The 23,869-nt window shown below is 35.5% G+C and overlaps 1 protein-coding gene across 1 annotated transcript in view; it reads right to left on the reverse strand.

The window, feature by feature from the left end:
* Positions 1 to 1,512: 1,512 nt before the first annotated feature.
* Wdpcp (WD repeat containing planar cell polarity effector) overlaps positions 1,513 to 23,869 on the reverse strand; it is a 252,700-nt gene continuing 230,343 nt past the window's right edge. Inside the window, exons 16-19 of the mRNA XM_013022526.1 lie at positions 21,272 to 21,345; positions 13,262 to 13,290; positions 2,332 to 2,384; positions 1,513 to 2,217 (exon numbers count right to left, since the gene is read on the reverse strand). Coding sequence (XP_012877980.1) covers positions 2,190 to 2,217; positions 2,332 to 2,384; positions 13,262 to 13,290; positions 21,272 to 21,345 — 184 coding nt within the window. The 3' untranslated portion in view covers positions 1,513 to 2,189. The remainder of the gene's footprint in view (positions 2,218 to 2,331; positions 2,385 to 13,261; positions 13,291 to 21,271; positions 21,346 to 23,869) is intronic.

The following is a 23,869-nucleotide window of genomic DNA, read 5'->3' on the forward strand; positions in this document are numbered from 1 at the left end:
GAGAACCATCACACTGTTTCCCATGGTGGCTGCACCATTTTACATTCCTACTAACAACATAAAGCGTGCCAATTTAGCTCGCTAACATTTGTCTTTTTCTTTCCTCTTAAAAAAAGTAATAGCCATCCTTGTGTGTATGAAGTGGTGTGTCATTGTGGCTTTGTTCTTCATTTCCCTAAAGATTAGTGATGTTATCATTTCATGTGCTATGGACTATTTATGTATTTTTTGAGAAATGACTTCAAGTGCTTTGCTCATTTTTAAATTATTTGTACTTTTTATACCTATTTCTCAATCTAAGTTGTAGAAGTTCTTTATGTTATCTATATTTAGCCCTTATTAGACACATTTTGAAAATATTTTCTCTCATTTTTTTTTTTTTTGGGTCCGGTCGTGGGGTCTGAACTCTGGGCCTGGGTGCTGTCTCTCAGCTCTTTAGCTCAAGGCTAGCGCTCTACCACTTGAGCTACAGCGCCACTTCCGGCTTTTTTCTTTTTGCTTATGTGGTGCTGAGGAATCAAACCCAGGGCCGCATGCATGCAAGGCAAGCGCTCTACCACTGAACCACCTTCCCAGTTCCTCTCATTTCTTAATTGCCTTTTTGTCCTGATGATGATGATGCTCTCCTATGATGGACAGAAATTTTGAATTTTGATGAGTTATCTTTTATTTTTGTTGCCAGAAGTATGTTATAGCCAAGAATTCCCAATGGAATGCAATTAGATTTCATCAAGGAGTTCCATAATTGTAGATCTTATGTGTGGGTACTTGATTCATTTAATTTTGTGTGTATGTCATGATACTCAGGTTTGAACTTATGACTTTGTGCTTTCTAGGTACTCTACCACATGAGCCATACTCTCACCCTTTATTGCTTTTATTTTTCAAATAGGTTAAATGGAGCACTTTAGTTCTGCACACTCCAAGAACTATGATGAAGCCTGTTCATCAAATTCATCTAACCTTGAGTCATGTACACATGCATGATCTTAGGAAACCTTGAGGTTATATTTTGGCCATATGCCACTTTTTCTAATGGTAGTATAAACATGAAAGAATGGAGGACAGGGTGTGATGGACTGTACACAGTGTTGTTGTGCTGTTAGCTGTATGTTGTTGCTTTTGAGAGCAGGAGAGATTGTAAATAAAGTCTGACCCCATTCCTACTGTGCCTGTCATTTTTCTTTGGCCTGCCCAAATTGGAAAACCAGCACTGGCATCTCACATTCATGATTGGGTCTCCTATTTATGCTTCCTGCCTAGCTGGGACAGGCACCTGACAGGCATACACCCAACATTTTAGAGCAATAACACATTGAAAGCCCTGAGCATCAACTTCTTTCTTTGCTGGTAGGGGTATAGCTGAAGAAGGACTAGAAATAAAAATTTAAAGTATATTTTTAACAAATCTTAATTTTATAATTCATGGATAGTATTTCAAAAGAATGATTACTATGGAAGCTACAATTATGAAATATCTGCTGCTGAGTGTGTGACAAGAACTGTGAAAGAGACTGGAAACGTCACTATTAATCGTGAGGCCTTGAGTTCAATTTCCAGTACTACCTCCTTTCTTACCTCACCCCACCTCCACCAAAATAAAAAACTGTTAGGGTCTGAGATTTTAGCCTACTTTGAAGCTAACAAATTTTGGAACTATAGCTGAACAGATCCTAGACTCAAAGACAAAGGACAGTGTTTATTACAACAACAGTAGACAAAATGTCAACTTTTTTTTTTTTTTGCATTTGTTTCCTAAGCTACATTCCCATACAGCAATGTGAAAAGGGCCAAATGACCGTGCACACTGTGGGCTGTTTCAAGGACAGAAGCCTGAGCTTAAGGAGCTCAAATCTCATAACAGGTGGTAAGCCTGCTTCCACTTCGCTCCACAGACATAGCATCTCTGTGTTCCAGGGGACATCCTGGCAATAATTTGAAAGACACATAGACCTACTAACATTAGGTCTGAGGTGATATTTTTCTTAATACTTTATTTACATGTAAATTAAATACTTTATTTAAATGTAAATTAATTATGTAAATAAGACATGAGGAAGGAAATTTAAAATGCTAGAGAGAACAAATTAATCTACTTACAAGGCATCAAATGGTGTATGATAGTTTCCAAAATTTGTATATTATTGAAAGTAAGTAGGTTAAGAAGATTGATTTATGATGCTTTTCTGTTATGCTGTGCTGCATATTCTGTCTTTCCTTTATAAAAATGCATAAAGAAGAATTTAATAGAATCAGGGCATGAAAAAGATGTGAAAAAGACCAGTTTCTTTGTGAAGTTAAAAAAAACCCACCAACTTTGTTATTATTTACATCAAACCAAAGTGAACCATTCTGAGAGAACCACCTTCTCCATCTCCAGGGTCCTGCAAATAAACAGATGAAAATAATTAAAATAAAATCATGCTTAAATAGTAAAACACTGACTTACATTTATATCTATACTGTTTGTAACTTGAGTATTTTAAAACAATGAAATGAAATTGTTTAAAATACTTGTATATATTTAAACAGAAGAACTGCATCTTACTCAGAATTCATAGTCATAAAAATTACAAAGAAATGGGTCTGATGCTGGTGGCTCACCCCTGTAATCCTAGCTACTCAGGAGGCCAAGAACTGAGAATTTCGGTTCAAAGCCAGCTAGGGCAGGAAAGTCCGTGAGATTCTAATCTCCAATTAACCACCAGAAAACTGGAAGTGGCACTGTGGCTAAGTGGTAGAGCGCTCACATTGAGCTGAAGAGCTTATGGACAGCGCCCAGGCCCAGAAGTTCAAGCTCCACAACTGAAAGAAAAAAACAAAACAAAACAAAAAAACAAAACAAAACAAAGAAATAATATCTGAAGTATAAAAAGTCAAAGTCAAAGAAGGAAGGGCAGGATGGTAGTAGAGATTTGGAAATATCTGAAGATACAACAAAAATTGTTATATGAGATCTAAACTATTGATTCTTAAATACTGTGCATTCTAAAAGGTTCTACATAGCTTCTATATAAAATGCATGCCTTTTTTTTACTGAATATTTGATAGTCAGGGAATGGATTACAAAAAAAGATCATAGATCTCTCTCTCTCCCTCCACCCCCCCCCCTCTGCCTGCCTTCCTTCCTGTCTGTCTGTCTTTTTTGCCAGTACTGGGGTTAAATTTAGGGCTTTGGCACCTTACCACATGTCTTGAACTCTTGTATTTATTTTTCAGATAGGATCTTCTGCTTTTTACTCTGGCCAGCCTTGGATTGAAATCCTTTTAATCTAAGTAGGTAAGATTACAGACTCCTGACCCAAGATCACAGTTTTATAGGCCTTTGATAACATTTATTAAAGTGTAAAGTGAGAGATTAGTGAGAACTTCATCTATTTCCCATTTGTTCTTCCCATAGTTCTCATCGTTTCCTCCAACCCAACTTCATCAGATACAGAATACAATTTTATGATGGGATTCTGAAATTAGAGGATGTTTGAAGGTAAGACTAAAGATGAATGAAAATATCTGAACATTTTTTAATGGGAGCTTTTTAAAAAAAATTGAAGGTAGCTTCTTGGAATGGAAAAGATGAAGGTTAAGACAAGCAGAAAAGGTCAAAATCTATGTACATATGACCAGATAAGATGATGGTAAATGAAATGAACCCCAAGATATGGAAACAAGTGGTTTTTTCTTTATTGCTATTGTTTCTAACGTATTTATAATGTACCATGTGATTTTTTTTGTTTCTTTGTATGTTCCTTTCCCATGGTATAACACTTGTTTTCACTGTATTTGATGTTGGTGGCCTGCATCTTGTATATACACTTCTTTAATTTGGGGAGGGGAAGGGAAAACTAAAATGCTTAAATAGGGATACAAGTTGACCCATTGTAAAAGTGAGATGTACAAGACATTATGTTGAAAAACTAGCTTTACAATTTAGGCAGAGTGGTGGTGGGGGCGGGGTGGGGGAGTGGAGTTGTGGAGTTGGGAGGGAAGGGATGGTAGGGGAAACACAAAGGAGGAGGCAACAATGCCTGATAGCAAATGTACTCATTACCTTGCTCATGTAACTGTAACCCCTCTGTACAGTATTTTTACAATAAAAAAGTGTAAAAAAAAGAGTAATAGACAAGAGACAGCAGATAGGATTTGCACTACCATGTCATAACTGGAAATATTTTTCTTAATGTGGAGGTGAAAATAATGTATTTTAAAATGATTTTTGTGGTGTTGGAGCTATTAACAACAATTTAGGGCTAGGGCTGTAGCTCAGTGGTAGAGCACTTACGTAACATGTGCATAGCCTCAGGTCCAACCCCTATTACCACACACATGCAAAAATTAATGTTATTCCTATATATCTTTTTAAAAGATATGTCTCATTGTTATCATAGAGGTGATGTACAGAAGGATTACAGGTAATGAGTACATTTTTGGCCAGTCCAGGAGTTTGAACTCAGGGCCTAAGCACTGTCCCTGAGCTTCTTTTGCTTAAGGTTGGTACTCAAACACTTGAGCACAGCACCACTTCCAGCTTTTTCTGTGTATGTGGCACAGAGGATTAGAATCCACGGCTTCATGCATGTTAGGCAAACACTCTACCACTAAGCCACATTCCCAGCCACATGAATACATTTCTTTTTGAACTACATCACCTTTCCCTTGCTCTCTCCTGTCCCTACCCACAAACTGTATAGTTTTTTTCACACAGTGTCTGGTGAGTATCATTGCTGTATTTGTTCACCCTTTGTCCTACCTTTTATGTACCTTCCCAAAGAAAAATAAGCTAATAAAGCAACAAAAGGAAAAAACAACAACAAAATCTTTTTTCCATTTCTTGGAGTTCATTTAAAAAATACTTTATATGATTATATGTATATCCTATGTTAAATCTTAATAATTCAAAAGCATTTTATAAAGTCTACCTTTATAGTATTTCTAGTCATCTCTCTAAGGAAACAGGTATGCACCTGAAAAGTTAGGGAAACACACGTGTGTGTGTGTGTGTGTGTGTGTGTGTGTGTGTGTGTGTGTGTATGTGTGTGAATGTGCCTGTGGATATTGAAATGCACAAAAATTAAAAAAAAACCTGGAATAACAGGAACTAGAAGAATGAGTAATTTAATACTGCCTGGGGCTTGTATGTGTGTGCTGGCAAGTTTAGTGGTTTTAGGTAGCTTTCAATTGCAAAACAAAACAGAATATTACAAGCACTGTCATTTTAAAAACATACGCTCCGACTCTTGGCTTATAAGCCACCAAACCAAAGTTTTAGTTTCTACAATCATTAGAATGGCCATTGAGGAACCTGGACTTAGCATTTGGTCTTATTCACTGTCGGAGAGTCTAGGTAAATTATTTTATTTTCCTTTTATATGGATATATGCTGTTGCTTGAGGCCAGGTGCATACCCAAGAAGTATCATATGATTGGACCTTTTCTTTACTTCACTCTTCCCTTCCCTTTGCTTTTCTAACTCCCTCCTATTCTTCCTCCCTCTCTGCCTGCCTGGCCTTTCTCTTTCTCTTTGTGTATTCCAGTGATCCTAGAATCTACTTTAAAAAAAAAACAAAGAAATTTCCCCTTTGATGGATTTCTTTTAAATCTATCCTTTTTTTTATTTACTTAGGGTATTTTGAAGGTTTCCATGGTAGCTTGCTCCATGTTAAACTTACTTGAACCCTATTTGCTCAAGAGGGATATTTTGAAGATTAATAAAGCATTTTATGTTTGGTTATTTAATCGTTATTAAAAGTAAGGCATAGCCATTAAGTAAAAATTGGAAAAACAGAAAAGCATGAAAATTTCTCTTAGCTCCATATAAAACTATAGTTAGTGCATATGTTTCCAGTATCTTTTCTCTATATTTTAATTAATAAAAATAGAAACCTAGCTATAAATATTTTATTCTCTAGTTTCTGTTCCCAATTTTTGGGCTTCTCTGAAAACTTTCTGATACTTCTATGAAGTCTTTGATTTTAATGTTTGAATTTTATTCCATCAAATACTATATTTACTTAACCATTCTCTGTTTTTGGTTTCCAATTCTTTTTCAAAATAACCCTATGCTGGATATTCTTACATAAATTATTTTTGTATTTAGGATTATTTCACCAAGCTTATGAAACTTTAGCCCTTTATAAACTCTGAAGAATCAATAGTTTGGCTTTACTTTTCTAATAGTTTGGAAGGAAGCAACTCTGTTTGGTAATAGGAAGTTGTGGTTCCAAGAGAGGCTGACCTTTATTTTATTATGTGCTGAAATTGCGTTCACCCTTGACTAAAGCTGCATGTTAATTCCTGTAGTAATCTACAGCAACAAAAAGCTTTTCCCCATTTGATTTCTACATACGGTTAAGTTCTTTTTTTGAGCCACACCTTACTGCTGTTACCTAATGTTGGGTGATACCAGGTCACTTTCTTCTAAATGTACACAGACTTTCCCAAGGAAATTCAAGGAACAAGTTAAGGTTCGCTTTAGATGTGAACTGGATTCTGACATGTTGCTCACTGATTACAGATTTTTTTCTTTAATATAAGTGATCATGTAAATATTTGTATTGTGTTTCCTTTGTTACTAATGATCCCTTATAATGCTTTTGATTTAACACTAATTAAATTCTAGAAGGTATATATTTTCTGTAATGAAATGAGGTACTTTATGTAAGTACCTGGTTTATGTAGTATTTATTCTTTTGAACTTTATGTATTTCACTTAATGTACCATCTTTAAGTATGTTTACATTACGGCAGGTATCAACATTTCATTTCTTTTTAGGCTGAGTAATATTTTATTTTATACATATATACAAGATTCAGACCATATGTTTAATTTTCTGATGGACATTTGAGTTGTTTCTATCTTTTGCTTATTGTAAATAATACTGCTATGAATATGCATATATAAACACATCTGTTCTTTGAATCCTTTTTTTTTTTTCTGTCAGTCATGAGGCCAGAACTCAGGGCCTGGGCACTGTCCCTGAGCACTTTTTCCTGAAGATTGGTGCTCCAGTCACAGCTCCACTTTTAATTTTCTGGTGGTTAATTGGGGATAAGAATCTAATGGACTTGCCTGCCTGGGCTTGCTCTGAACTGGGAACCAGCTACTCAGATCTCAGCCTCCTGAGAAGCTAGGATTACAGAGTCCAGCTTGTTCGTTCAACTCTTTTGGGAATGTACCAGGTGTAGAACTGCTGTGTTGTAAGGTAATTTTCTGTTTACCTTTTTGAGGAACTGCCACATTTTTTCCAAAGAAATTTTACAATCCAACAGTAAGGCATAATCTTCACATATTGCCAGTACTTTCTTTATTTTGACAATAGCCATGCTAATATATATGAAGTAATCTCACATTATAGTTTTGATTTGCATTTTCCTAATGACTGGTGATGTTATTCATCTTTTCATGAACTTATTGGATACTGATATATCTTGGAAGAACTATCTACCCAAGTATTATGTCCATTTAAAATTCTTTTTATTGTTTTTAAGTTGTAGATGTTCTTTATATGTCATGGTTATGAGCCACAGAAATGTGAATGAAAATGTTTTATTGTGTGAATTGCCTTTTTACACAATTAAAGGATCTGTGTGTGTGTGTGTGTGTGTGTGTGTGTGCAGGTGCATGTGTGAGTACTGGGGCTTTCACTCAAGGCCTTCTGCTGTCACTTAACTTTTTCATCCAAGGCTGGTACTCTGTCATTTAAGCCCCAACTATACTTTTGGCTTTTGTTGGTTACTTGGAGATAGAGTCTCAAATACTTTTCTGCCCAGGCTGGTTTCAAATTGGGATATTCTAGGTCTCAGCTTACTGTGTGGGTAGGATTATAAGCATGAGCCACTGGTGCCTTGCTATATTATCTTTTAAAATTAGAAGTACATAAGCATACATATATAAAAATCATTGACATACAGTAATTGTAGAGTGAATGGAAATCCCTGGAATTTCCATATATGTATGTGTATATTGTGTGCTGATCATGTTCATCTACCTTTCTTCTACCCTCTCCCCTCCTAATTTCTAGCAATTGGTCTATTTTCAGGTAATCTTTTCATTTATTTAATTTTTGTTTAGTTTATGCATCTGAATGAAAACAAAGTGTTTTTTTTTTTGGGTCCGGTCGTGGGGCCTGAACTCTGGGCCTGGGTGCTGTCCCTCAGCCCTCAGCTCTTCAGCTCAAGGCTAGCACTCTACCACTTGAGCCACAGTGCCACTTCCGGCTTTTTTTTTCCTGCTTATGTGGTGCTGAGGAATCAAACCCAGGGCCTTGAGCATGCAAGGCAAGCGCTCTACCACTGAGCCACCTTCCCAGCCGAAAACAAAGTGTTTTAAGAAATACATTCATATATTTCTTCACTTGGTTTACTCTGACTAACATTATGTTCTCCACTCACATCCATTGTGCTTCAAATGACAGAATTCATTCTTATTTTATGGCTGAATAATAACCCACTATTTTATACATACCATACTTTATACAATAATCTGTTGGCGAGCAGTTAGGCTGGTACCATTACTTAGGATGTATCTCTTTTGTATGAGGCTTTAATTTCTTCAGAATTACACCCACGAGTGTGTGAGACTGCTCAATCATATGGTAGTTCTATGTTTATTTTTTTAAGACACCCCCATATTATTCTCATAGTGGCTGAACTAACTTACACTGGTTCCAACTGTGTACAAGGCTCCATTTTTCCTTTGCCAGCATTTTTTTTTTGTTATTTTGATAATAATCATTCTAGGCAGGGTGGTTAGATTGTAGGTTTGATTTCCATTTCTTTAATGGCTAATGATACTGAAGATTTTAAATGTATTTATGATCTATTTCTATGTCTTCTTTTGAGAAATGTCACTCAGGTCATTTCCCCATTTGAATGTTAATCCTGTCAGATGAAAAGATGGCAAAGGATTCTCTTGGCTGTTTTCTTGTCTTTTTTTTTTGTCAGTCTTGGGGCCTGAACTCTGGGTCTGGGCGCTGTCCCTCAGCACTTCAGCTCAAGGCTAGCACTATACCACTTGAGCCACAGTGCCACTTCTGGCTTTTTCTGGTTATATGGTGCTGAGGAATCGAACCCAGGGCTCATGCATGCAAGGCAAGCACTCTACCAACGGAGTCACATTCCCAGCCCCAGCTATTTTCTTTTCTGTACACTTTTTAATTTTATGTAATTCTATTTGTCAATTCTTGGAATTGTTTCCTATACTTTCAAAGACCTATTCAGAAAATCATTGTTGGTACCAATATGTGAAGTGTTTTCTAGGTCTTTAGTTGATTTTGAGTTGTTGTTTTATACAAGGTAAGAGAATTCAAGTTTCAGTCTTCCTATGTGTATATCAAGATTTCTCGCCGGGTGCTGGTGGCTCATGCCTGTAATCCTAGCTATTTAGGAGGCTGAGATCTGAGGATCACGGTTCAAAGCCAGCCCAGGCAGAAAAGTCCATGAAACTCTGATCTCCAATAAATACCACTAGAAAACCGGAAGTGGCGCTGTGGCTTAAGCGGTAGACCGCTCGCCTTGAGCTGAAGAGCGTAGGAACATTGCTCAGGCCCAGAGTTCAAGCCCCACAACCGACCAAAAAAAAAAAAAAAAAAGAAAAGAAAAGATTTCCCAGCACCATTTGTTGAAGAGGCTTTCCTTTCTCCAATATATGGTCTGGGCACCTTTGATGAGAATCAGGTGGCTGAAGATGTATAATTTACCATTCCATTGGTCTACATGTCTCTTTTTATGCCAACATTGTGCTGCTTTTGTTTCTATATTTTGGTGTTTTTCAAATCAAGTATTGTGATGCTTGCAGTGTTTTGCTAGGATTGCTTTGGCTCTTTGGAGTCGTTAGTGCTTCTATATAAATTTAAGGATTTTTTTCTGGTTCTTTGAAGAATGTCATTGATATTTTGATGGAGAGTTCATGGAATCTGTAGAGTCCTTTGGGCACTCTAGACATTTTAACATTAATTACTGAAATTCATTACAATGAGAAAATGTTCTACTTTTTAGTGTCTTCAATTTCTTTAGTCTTTTGCAATTATTGTAATTATGATTCTCACATTACTAGATTTACTAATGACTGTTTTGTTTTGCTGTGACTACTGTAAATGGGATTGTGAAAAAGCTGAGTACAACAGGAAAAAATACGTATGACATTGGGAGTAGGGTAGGAGATCTTAAAACAAGATATAAAAATGTTGCATGAAGGGAAAAGGGTCATAAATCTTATCTTTAATGTAGTCAAATGTATTAACGATAAAGATAGGAAGAGACAAGCTTATCTGTTGCATGGGGGTTTCTCTACAGCATGCATATGGATTGTTGTGTCATATAGTGGTTTTTCCAAAGCAGTGGTTTTCAGTGCCGCATGTGTGTGCACTCGCGTGAGTGCATGCGTACATGCATGCATACATGCGTATGTGCGTTTTGTGACAATGACAAAAGCTTATTTGGACTATGTAGAGAACCATAGATCAGTAAGAAATGGGCTAAGAACCTAATAGGAAAACAAGTACAAGACAGGAATGAACATTATAAAGAAGAAGAAACAAATATGAGAAACCTAAGACGTCCAACCTCATTAATGCAAATTAAAACCTCAATGAGAAACCATTTCTGTTACTAGGAATGGCAAAACAATAGAAATGTGATGATTAAATCTAAGTGTTAGTAAGGACTAGCAAGAAGTGGAGCAGAAGAAAGTTGTAGTTACGTGGTAGGAATGTAAATAGGTAAAATTACTTTGGAAATTTATTAAAATTAAAGATGTGTTATGTGTGACCAGAAATTCCACATATATAAGTATATTTTCTAGAGATACACAAAAGAATACTCAATAGCAGCATTGTTAGTAATAGCAGAGAGTAATGAATAAAGGAGTATAGTGGATAGTAGGTTGAGCTATTCACTCACAGAATAGTATAGACAATGAAGTGTACCTACCCATCAGCATGACTGTATTCAAAGCATAATAGTGAATGAGTAAAGCAAGTAAGAAGAATGTGCCATTTCCATTATATAGTTGTCAGAAAATGGTAAAACAAAACAGAATTATTTATGGATACAGCCACCTTTGAAAAGCCATAGAAGCAGCATTCAAAGCGATTCATGCTGTTCTCCTGGAGGGATTGGTATAGAAAAATAAGCCTAACCCCAAATCTTTCTCTGGCTTCCCATCTTGACATATCATCACTTCCACAATACACTCTTGTCATTTTGATGATATTTGCAATGAGCCTGGGCCAGAGGCTTAACCAATGGAGCCACCTGATTGTGACTTTCAACCTCCAACATAGTGCTAATATACTGACAGCTTCAAGTATTCCATTATGGCAATAGAAAAGACAAATATGAAAGGAAAATTAGACAAAGCCACACACACATATGCACAAACTTTGCTTTAAAATGTAGTGCCTTCCAGATGCTGGTGGCTCATGCCTGAAATCTTGGCTATGCAGGAGGCTGAGAGCTAAGGATTGTGGTTTGAAGCCAGGCTGAGCAGTATAGTCCATGAAACTCTTATCTCCAATTAACCACCCAAAAGCTGGAAGTGGAGCTGTGGCTCAAAAACCTCAGGGACAGTGGTCAGGCCCTGAGTTCAAGTTCCAGGACCAGCACAAAAAAATAAAATGTAGCACACGAAAATTTTGCATAATATAATGTATAAAAGCAACAATGTCAACTGGTCATAATCTACATAGAACTGTACCTAACAGATTTCTATATCAGAAATCACAAGACTGAACATTGTTTTATGACCAATAATATAATAATCATTCAATTACATTAATGCACAAACTAGTATTTCTCTTAATTAAACTACATCCCTCCCACTTTCCTCTTACTGAGATATTTTAACTGTATGAAAGTCCTTCTGGAAAGACTGTTGGGAAGTCAGTTTCTTAACAGTATTTCATGCATACTTGTGTAAGTGGATGTATCTATAAAGTTTTGACAGGATGCTGTATTTTCCTTAACAAGTGTTCTAAAAACTAAGACACTTAAAATATGTAAAATTTATGGTAAAGTTTTTTTAAGATTTAGCAGTCTAAATGCAAATTATTACATATATATATTCAACTGAAATATGGAATATTTTTTCCTCTGAGCAAATCAAGATTAAAAAAAAATCCTGTCCATAAAAAGTAGGTTGAAGTAATGTTGATAATTACTATCATTAGTATAGTTATATGTAATTACCAAAGTCCTACCAAATTTATGTTCATAACAGAATCTCACAAAAACACTATGGATATTTGGCATTATCTCTGTTTTACAGATAAAGAAGTTGAGTAGGAAAGAGATGAAATTATTTGTCCAAATTGTAATGTTAGTAATTGTAGAATCATCATTCAAATCAAATCTCAAAATGAATCATGTAACTATTGGCTATTCACAAAATTATGAGTATTTCTATGACTTATACCAAACTTATACTTCATCTTAAAATGAATGTCAGAGACAGAAGATGAAGTCAGAGAGACAGAATATGGAAAGGCTAAGGTTCAGGACCACTTGTCAGAAGTGATGTTTTTATATACATTTCTTATAAAAACCTATGTAATCAAAAGGCACTGGATAATTTCATACTTACAAACCTTGTCTCTGATTTTTCATTTTGAATAATTTCAAGTATATACCTATGAAACAATGATGTACATGAACTGCTAGATTACTTAATACCAAGATCCATCAAATTTCAACTCTTGGTCTATTGTGGTCATGACCTTGCAATCCTGCCTCAGACTCCTAAGTGCTAGAATTACAGCCCATAATAACCACACAACTGGTGACCCTTACTTCACCTATATTCCTCCTATTTTTCCCTTACTGAAGCATTTTAACTCAAATTCAAGATAAATTATATTACATTATGGGTAACTTTATTCTAAAATAACTATTACAATAATAGAATCTTGGGAATAAAAAGAAGCTGAACAGTCCTCAGTATTGTAATATAGACCAATAGGCATAATTTCTTGAGTTCTTAGAATTAACTAATTAATTTTTGTCAGTCAAAGGGCTTGAACTCAGGGCTTGGGTGCTGGCCCTGGGCTCTTTTGCTCAAGACTAGTGCTCTACCACTTTGAGCCATAGTGCCACTTCGGATTTTGAGTGGAGATAAAAGTCTCATTGGGACTTTTCTGTGCTGGCTGGCTTTGAACCACTGTCCTCAGATCTCAACCTCTTGAGTAGCTAAGATTACAGATGTGAGCCAATAGTTCCTGGCGCTTGGAATTTAGCTGTCTAATATTAATAGTAAGAGAAAGTATTTTACCTGTCCTCTGAAGTCGTGCTTCAGTTCTCCTAAAACAAAAGGTCAGAAGATTCATGATTTTAAAAGCTAATAAAGGATCTCAATAACATTAAACAAAACTTTTCAATTTCTTCACTAAAAATAAAACAATCAGAAAATGCTGAAAGCTAGAGAACATTATAAAGAAGACTTAAAATAGCATGAAAGTGCCAATTATTCTCAAGTACATGTTGTGGCTCATATCTGTATGGAAATCAAATAAGCAGAATATTCTTACATTGTTGTTTTTTTTTCTGTTCTTACTAGTGATGTCTTACTAGTATGACAAGAAAGTATCACCCAAGTACCACTTCCAGTTGGATAGTTGTGATTGCTGGGAAGCTGTGATGACAAGTTGTCTTTTTTTTTCTTTTGGTTCAATGAGAAAGAAAGTTGTAAATGATTAGTGAGTTATCTTCTGTAACAGCAGTCTATACTTGCTGACCCTACTACATCAAAATGATGCTTTAAAGAGGCATCACTTCAACTTACATGCTGAAAGAATAGACAGCCATTATTGCCACAATCTACTTTTTTTATTATAAACAGATATTAAGTAGTAATTCACATAGTTACATATTTTCATCCCTGAAACATTGAATTGGATATATATATATATATATATGTATACACAAATTCCAGTTATATTTCTTTTCTCTTTACTTAGTGAACAAATGCATAACTCACTTGACACTAGCCTTATGCTAATTTACATTATTCATTTATTTTATTTATTTAGTCTGCCTTCCTAAGTAGATTATAATTCACCAAAGTTAGCTGGCAACATCTTATTTTCCTTCCTTGTCCTACCAACAAGTAATGCCTTGGTGACTATATTCTATAAATTTACATGTTATTTGTCATTAACACCACATTACCTGCTCTTTTTAATTGTTGCTGAACTGGGATATTTTGTTTACGTAGATTAAAATTTCCATAACATTTTGAGCATGATGCATATCATAAATCTAGATGATAATATCTGCTATTAATACACAGCAAGTGAACTAGCTTTCCTTCCTTTCTTTCTTCCTTCCTTCCTCTTCTTTCCTTCCTTTCCTCCCTCCCTCCCTCTTTTTCTTTTTTTCTTTCTCTCTCCCTCTTTCTTTTCTCTTTTTCTTTCTCTCTCCTCTTTCTTTCTTCCTTCCCTTCCTTCCTTCCTTCCTTCCTTCCTTCCTTCCTTCCTTCCTTCCTTCCTTCCTTCCTTCCTTCTTTCCTTCCCAGTCTTGGGGCTTGAACTCAGGGCAAAGGAACTGTCCCTGAGCTTCTTTTGCTCAAGGCTAGTCCTCTACCACTTGAGCAACAGTGCTACTTACAGCTTTTTCTGTTTATGTGGGTACTGAGGAATCAAATCGAGGACTTCATGCATGCTAGACATGCATTCTGCCACTAAGCCACATTCCCAGCCCACAGGTAAATTTCTTAAAACAATGAATTGTATTTTGCTAGTTCATTTGCAACATAGTATCTTGTTCATCTCACTGTTACAATGGTTCAACCTGTATCCTTATTTCAGCATGCTTTAGTTTCTTGTCAACTTACTTCTTCTATATATGTGTCTTAATTTAGATAAGAGGCCAGATAGGAAATATTTTAGGCTTTGTGGCCAAAAAGTAAAGTGGAAGATACAGTGCTAAGTACTTATTTTAAATAACAAGAGAAAGACTGTCAAAATCGTATTGATGAAATTTAAACTAATAATAATTATACATCTATTATTTTGAAATTTGTCCATTGAAAATTATAATTGCAATTAAATGCAACTTGTAATTTAATTGCAATTAATTTACACTGCAATTGAGGATCAAAATTATTATTTCTCATCAAATTAATTGCAAATGTTCATCAGTTAATGTTGATCTCTAAAGAGTATAAAATATTTCATCTTTGGAAACGCTTTATCAAGCAAACAACTGGACGCTTGGTTACCAAAGGTGGTATGTAGTTCTAAGAAGACTGCTGTTGAAGAAAAGGTGTAATTGCTCAGTTTAGTACTGCAGTGAGCATTTTTGATTAAAAAAATGTCTATGTTAACTTAATTTTTTTATGCCAGTACTGGTTTGAACATGGCCACAAGCTCTTGTGTGGCTTTTTTTTACTCATAGCTAGTGCTCTCCTACTTGAGCCACTCCTAGTCTTCTGGCTTTTTCACTGGTAAATTGGACGTAGGAGTCCAATTTTGAAAGTCAGTCCTCAGATCTCAGTCTCCTGATTAGCTAGGATTATAGGTATCAGCCAATGGATACCTGGCTTATTTAACTTTTTATTTTTTTTCGGTCGTGGGGCCTGAACTCTGGGCTTGAGTGCTAGCCCTCAGCTCTTCAGCTCAAGGCGAATGTTCTACCACTTGAGCCACAGCGACACTTCCGGTTTTCTAGTGGTTTATTGGAGATAAGAGTCTCACGGACTTTTCTGACCAGGCTGGCTTTGAACCGTCATCCTTAGATCTCAGCCTCCTGAGTAGCTAGGATTACAGGCATGGGGCACCTGGCTCTTATTTAACTTTTATTTTAACTTTTTAATTGAAGTTTAATTAATGCATATGAGGGAAATGTCCTATCCAATTTTATAAAGTTCTGTTTGATTCTTCTCTTGATATTTGCATTATAGCATATCATTATATAACAGATTAATCACTTCTAATTCAAGGTTTGGTGAAAGCTTCTCAATTACACAGTTCATGGATTTTGAAATATGTGAATTCTTTTGCACTAGCATGCAGAAAATACCATTGTAATTAAGATCAGTTTGTCTTCTGGACTGAGCAAGTCAGGGACTTCCCAGGAATTGAGAGTTTTAACTGCTAAAACTGGGATGGTTTCTTTATTTTTTAATTAAAAAAATCTTACCTTTTAAAAATTCTTATTGTAAAGGTGTACATAGGGGTTACAATTACATAAGTGAGATAATGAGTACATTTCTTTTTGGACAATGTCACCCCTTCCCCCTCTCTCTTCCAGTTTTTCCCTCCCATCTCTACCCACAAGTTGTCCGTTTCATTTTCAATGTAGTGTCTTGTGAGTACCATTGCTGCATTTGTTCACCCTTTTTTGGAAGTTTCTTTGCTTTCCAAGACAGGTTTTTGATGTATTGCTTGGGATGGCCTCAAACTTTTGAACTCAAGTGATCATTCTGCTCCTAAGGTTTTTTTTTTGTTGTTGTTATTGTTGTTCCCCAAGACATAGCTGGAACCAAAGTGTGACCGTAGAAAATATATCTTCTTCATGAAAGGTAAACAAAGGAGGAGGCTGCAATGCTTGATAAGAAATGTACTCATTATCTTGCCCATGTAATTGTAACCCCTCTGTACAGTATGTTCACAAAAATAAATAAATAAATAAATAAAATTAAAAAAATATCTTCTTCAAATTTCTTGTGAAATATATATTTGGTTTGCTGTTTTAACTCTTGTCAGTACACTTTGACATCACTTAGGATTCAAATAACCTCAATTAACATTGAAATGGCTTTACTTCAGTAAATTTTCATATACATAAGCACTATTTATTCTTGTAATTTTAGGTTGAAGTCATTAAAAACATCAAATTTGCAGCAAAAGCTAATTTCCAAAGCCATTTAGTCTGATAATGGCTTCTTCTTGTTCATGGAAATTTCAATCTCAGTACTGAGCTAAAAAAAATTATAATGAAATTTTTTCCACTACTAAGGTTTTGAACTTCTGTTCAAAATATCCATCCAGCTTCTATTTCTGACAAAAATTCACAAAACTGGCAATGGCTAACCCAACAGACCTAATAAAGTTCACTGTGGACACTATCAGTTCAATCACACATGATACAGTAAAATGTGTTCTGCAAGGTACCTGATGATGAATAGTTTAATTCAGTCAATAGCCAAAGCATTGAATCATATGGGATTTCATATAAGCTTCGTAAATTTGCCTAACAATTTTTCTTCTCTCACATATATTACCATCATCAGTTGTGAAAAATTTAGCATATTCTATGGTAGGTTATACTTAATTGGTATTTTCTCATTAAAAAAATATGTGCTTGGGTTATTCTACACAGATTTTTTTCTTAAAATCCATTCTTTAATTTTTCAGCTACTTGAATGTTCTCATTGACTCTTCAAAATGAAAAACAGGAAGTGGTGCTGTGGCTCAAGTGGTAGAGTGCTCACTGAGCTGAAGAACTCAGGGACAGTGCCTAGGCCTAGAGTTCAATCCCCATGACTGACACACACAAAACAATCAGGTAAAATAAAAAACGGAGTTGTTTTTGTTGGTCAGGGATAAAAACCACTTGAAATTATTTACTTTGATTTCTGTGTGTTTACTTGTTTTCTTGCTGTGTTCTTCTAATCAATTATTGATGTCATTTTTAATGACCTCAGCTTTTGACCAATTACTTCCACTAAATGTCCATTGGTCTTATGTTTATTTTCTCTGGACACATTTCTTCAGCAGCTTTCATCCAATGTGATGGATGCAGTTCGCCATCATTTTACACTGCTTGTTCTTTGCTTGGCTTGCAAAGGAGCCACTCAGATAACTTTTGTGTAGGATCATTTTTAATTTTTATGAAAACAGCTTATTATAAAGCACTTCACATAAAAATTTCTCATTATGTTGGAGAGTGGTAGAGTTACAGCCAAGTGATCAAGCTGAGCAAGTGTGAGGCCCTGAGCTCAAACCTTTGTACCAGCAAAGCAAAACAAAACAAAACTAAACTAAATTTGTTGTCTATGGCTGGGGATATTACAATTATTTCTCTTAACACTGATGCATACTGACTTCTTTTAAGCACAGTCATGTGTTATTGCGCAATTAATGCAATGCTTTGCCATCTAATTGAGTAATCAAACAAGCCAATTTATTGTCCCCCTAAAAGTGTGGTACTCAAAGTTCAAGCTTCTTTTCTTGTTGATTGTTTTGTTTTTTTATGATGCACATTCACTCATTAAAAAATTAGATAAAATGTTGTACTGAAGCAATATAATGGCACTAGAAAAGCTATAGATTAATGACAATGTCCCCGAGGTTGCAGTGACACATGGCAGTATAAAGTCCTATTTGCTTCTGTCACTGTAGCATGAAAATGGTTAAGTAATATGTAAAGAATTGAGCCTGGCACGAATAAAACTTTATTCATGGGTATTGAAATTGAATTTCAAACAATTTCTATATGTCACTGAATATTATTTTTGATTTTCATCACCTATTTAAAATTCAGAGACTCATTCCTTTCTTGTCATTGAACATTTTTATTACTACATAAACAAATAATTATTCTTTAAATGGAGAAAAGCTAACTTTAGCATGGTATATAAGCCCTTACATGTTGTAAATGCCTAATACCTTTATGACATTGCTTTAATATTAACATTTTTTTGAGATTTGCCCCTAAAAATGTAGAAAGGTATTTACTATCTTGTTTTAGAGTTCAGAACACAATCAAAAGTATTTTTAAAATATCTGTAACTTACTGTGCTAAATTATTTGTGATCATTAGTCCCTGTATTTCTCTATGTTGCATATCCATTAGGTCTTTTGGACTTAGGTTACTTTTTCTTAAACCTATTACTTGAGCCTACTACCATAATTCAGTAAGAGCTAATTACTATTAGGTCAGTGGTATGAATATACAGCATGAATACTGATTACTGGTATGCTGTAAATTGTCTGTTCTCTACATTTGATAATCTCTGAATTGAGATTTTAGAAAAGACACCAAGAAAAGCAATTAGGAACTTTGATGGCAGTTGCATAGGATACTTTTATGTATGTTTATTATAATAAAAATTTTGGACATTTTTATTTTTACTGTACTTTACAAAAGTGCTGATCCATATTAGATTAGAAATTTTTTAAATGGAACAAAAAACCCCTGGTACTTCTCCAAATCTAGTTTGAGTCATATATGGTTTCTGACTCTCAGATGGGAGAATTAATGTTTTTGTCTTTTATTGTAGTTTTTCTCCTCTCTTTTGGGCTAACTTGCCATCTATCCTTTCATTCTTTGACTTGCAGTGTAATTCTTAACGTAGCCAACTTGGTTGTGTTTCTTTTTGCTTTTCTGTATGCACTATTAACTTAGTTTGTATAGCTTCCTCATTATGCCTTATTTCTGTATTTCCTGCCTATTCTCATTTTGTGTTAGAAAGTATCACCTTTATGATGATTTTGTACTCTGCCAATAAACTTGGCTAAGCCAGAATCATGTTTCCCACAATACCCTTTTCTGTTAGAGATGGCCAAAGGGAAATCTGTGTACTATCTGGAAGAACAAAGTAAAACACCAATTATTACTCTTTGAAGGGTTTGAAGGTGAGAGGTAGAGACAAGGTGCCAGCAGATTCTAGTCTGTCCTACCTATCTACCACTTCATGTCCAGCTGACCCTCCCCTGAAAGAGGAGCTCCTCCTTCCTTCAAGCTGGGATATTGGGTGCTCTTGCTTTGTATTTTCATCTGAAGCATTGCTCCTCCAGCAGCTACAGAAGGTGGCCGGCCTTCACTACAGTATCAGCTAACTACACAATTGGCTTTCCTGAGTTTCTAGCTTGCCAAATGCAAATCTTGAGATTTATAAGCTTTCTTAATTATATGCTCCAATTCCACATCATCTCACCTCCTTCCCCTTCTTAATCCTTCTCTCCCACTCATTCCAGCTTCCCTTTCCCCATTTTCTGTTTGTTTTGTATTTTGGGACAGGTCTCTTTAGGGAGCCCAACCTACTCTGGACCTCAACAATATTCCTAAATTTTGAGGTCCCAACTGTGCATAATCATACCCAACTCTGTTCTCTTCCAAAATCTGAATTTCAGTCTTTATAACAGTTGCTATGGTCTGAACCTTCTGACACTCACACTGAGATTCTGCTCCCCTCATAACGGTGTTGAGAAGTGGTGTGATAAGCTAAGGATTCATACAATCTTCATGGGACTGGATGGTTCCTATGAGAGCAGGCTGTTACAGAATGAGGCTGTTAGAGCAGGAGGCATTTCCCGGATGAAGCTGCCAGGTATGGGACTTCTATCTTCCAGAAATCAACTTCTTTCCTTTCCAAGTTACCTAGTTTTGCACATTTTATTAATGCAAAAGAAAAATGGACTAAGGTAACAATTGACCAGAGTTGGCTTTAGAAAAAGGAAAAGGGGAGAGAATGAGTAGATCAAGCTGGACTCACCTTTAGGGGAAAGAGAGAAGACTTAATGAAAACGCCAAAGCACGAAATACTTTTCTCCTTTCACAGACAGTCATCAACATAATTGTCTTTTTTATCTCCTAAAGTGCTCCTCTATTTTATTCTGAATGTTGAGAATGTACTGATCTTTATTAGGCCCGCTAGATCTTGGCTTGGAGTGATTATCATTAGCTTGTCATGCATTTCTTTTTGTTGGTACCAATTTTGAGGAGTATATTACATGGTTTCCTTGTTAAAGTATTTTCTATGTACATTACTTTCTTTACTGCTAGGTTGGGCAAAAAATTGCCATTTTTATCAGTTTTTGATTCCCAAAGCCTATTTATTTACAGGCTGAGAGTTGTTTAGAAACACAAAATCATAGGTACCACTCTGTTCCTACTGAATCAGAATCAATAATTTAACAAATTCTCCAAATGCATATTCCTTTATATGCTCATCAAAATCTAGCCTTGGGGCTGGGAAGGTGGCTCAGTGGTAGAATGCTTGCCTAGCATGCATGAGGCCTTGGGCTCAATTCCTCAGCACCACATATGCAGAAAAAGCCGGAAGTGGCACTATGGCTCAAGTGGTAGAGCACTAGCCTTAAGCTGACAAGCTGAGGGACAGTGCCCAGACCCAGAGTTCAGGTCCCATGGCCAAAAAAAAAAAAAAAAGTTAAAATCTAGACTCATTTATAATCATGAGTTTGAATTTTATATTACATCAAACAAAAGTAGTCCTATACTGACTGGAAATGCTCTTATTTTTATTTATTTACCAACGATTCTTATACAATTTTTAATGTTGTAATTTGAATATTCTGGGTACCTTGAATTCCATTACCTTCTGTATCACAGGTCTTCAAAGATTCAGCACAGATGTCTTTTTCTTGTTCATTTCTTCTGTCAATTACCTGTCTGTAGGGTAGGAATATTTCAATATGAAAAAGGATTAAGAGAAGTTTAAGGTTAGATATAAGTTATAGATGTAACATTAAATGTATAAGCAAAGTATTAAATATTTTTAAATTTCCAATTTTCTAACAGAACTATCTAAAATGTCTCCTGAAATTTTCAACTATCTTATATTTGAATTTATAAAATTAATTTTGCAGTGCTTAAGATTGCATATGCAAGCTAGGCAAGCAGGATATCATTGAGTTACATCCTTTGCTAGTGATTTTTTTACAGATATAATAAATTTTGATCATATTCAACCTCTTATTTTGTGTTCCTGTGGAATCATCTATGTATATACATTCATTCATTCATGCTTTATTTACCACTTGGACACTTATGCTGATTGCATAGTTACACTATTGAGACTAGAGGTGTTATTAACATAGGTGCACAGATATTCTACTATATGCTGACTTGTAATCCTTCAGATATATGCCCAAGGGTGGCAGACTGGAATCATATGATAATTCTATTTTTTGTTTTAGAGGAACCTCCATACTGATTTACATTAGCTATACTAAATTACACCCCCACCAACAGTGTGTAAGAGTTCCCTTCCCTGTGTCCTCAACAGCATTTAAAAACAAAAATAGCCATTCTGACTGGGATGAGATGGAATTCCATCCATGTTGCTTTGAGTTTCCTTTATGATTAAAGATGCATTTATTAGCTGTTTACTTCTTGAGAACTGTATGTTAGTATCCTATCTTCTACAAATAGATAAGCTTGACTATTTTTCTTGCCTTAGTGCTCTGGCTAAGAATTCAAGCAGTATAGTGAATAAGAGTGGAGACACTTATGTGTCATTCCTAACTTTAAAGGAAATGCTTTTCGTTTTTTCCTATTTAATACGATATTAGCTATAGGTTTGCTGCAGATAGCTGTTGTTATGTTGAGGTATATTCCTTGTATTACTAAGTTTCTTCAACACTTTTATCATAATAGATGTTTGTTGTCAAAGGCTTTACTGTGTATATTGAGATGATCATGTGACTCTTGTCCTTCATTCTATTTTCTGTATTATGTTTACTGATTTGCATATGCTGAGTAACTCTTGAATCCTTGGATTGACATTCGTTTTATCCTCTAATGTACTGTTGAATTTTGTTTGCAAGAATTTTATCGAGAATTTTGCATCTATGTGCATCAAGGCAAATGGCCTATATTTTCTTCTATGGTTAGGCTTGCAGGAGGTGTGGGCTTATACCAAAGCTAAAATTTCCAGTTTGTTGAGGGTTAGCGTGCTTGTCTTTGTTTCTTCAACTCCCTCAGCTCTTGGGAAGCAGGATTAGAGCTATGGACTCTTTTCTCTGCTTTCCTCTCCCATCTTTGTTTCTCTGTGCAGTTTAGCTATCCTGTCATGTTTTCTAATACTCCATATTCTGTTTCTTCAGAGTATAGTTTCCATGTTGTCACCCTGCTTCTTCTCATTCAGAGTTAGAGGGACAAAGGTTTTATTCCTAACTTCATTTTCTCTGTAAATTGTTCATAGTATTGAAGAGGACTAAAATTCAACTTTAACATACAAATATTCTACATATGCAGTTTTTAAAAATATACTGTTATTGTTATTAAGGTGCTGTACAGAGGAATTACATTTCATTTTTTTTTTTTTTTGTCGGTCGTGGGGCTTGAACTCTGGGCCTGGGCACTGTCTCTCAGCTCTTCAGCTCAAGGCGAGCGCTCTACCACTTGAGCTACAGCGCCACTTCCGGTTTTCTAGTGGTTTATTGGAGATAGGAGTCACAGTCTCTCCTGCCTGGGCTGGCTTTGAACCACGATCCTCAGATCTCAGCCTCCTGAGTAGCTAGGATTACAGGCGTGAGCCACCAGCACCCGGCAGGGATTACATTTCAAAAGTCAGGTAATGAGTAAGTTTCTTTTATGGATACCATCTTCCAAATTATATATAAAGTTTTTAAGAGAAATAATTATGGAAAAATGATTCTCTGAGCTGGGTATTAAAAATTAATGAGCTTCAATAGGAAGTGTACTTATTACCTTGTTCATGTAACTGTAACCCTCTGTATAGTATCTTTACAATAAAAATTTAAAAAAAATAAAATTAATGAGCTGTATGTTTTGTATTAAATAAGTTTTTTATAGTTTTTTGTGCTAGTTCTAGGGCTTGAACGCAGGGCTTGAGTGCTGCCCCTGAACTTTTTTGCTCAGACTTGTGCTCTACCACTTGAGCCACAGCTCTACTTCTGGCTTTTTTTATGTTTAACTGGAGATAAGAATCTCATAGATTTTTCTGCCTGGGTTGGCTTTGAATGTAATGCTCAGATCTGAACTTCCCAAGTAGCTAGGATTAAGGCATGAGCTACCAGCACCCAGTTTGAAAAAGAATATCAATAAAATATAAACACCCATAGTGCTACTATACTTATTACTATGGATTTTAAAAATAAATTGGAAAGCTGGGCAAAATCAGAAAAAACTTCGTATTATAAAACTTTATTTCCCCTCACATTTCATCTAT

Source organism: Dipodomys ordii, unplaced genomic scaffold (assembly GCF_000151885.1).
Source record: "Dipodomys ordii isolate 6190 unplaced genomic scaffold, Dord_2.0 Scaffold63, whole genome shotgun sequence".
NCBI classification, from domain to species: Eukaryota; Metazoa; Chordata; class Mammalia; order Rodentia; family Heteromyidae; genus Dipodomys; species Dipodomys ordii.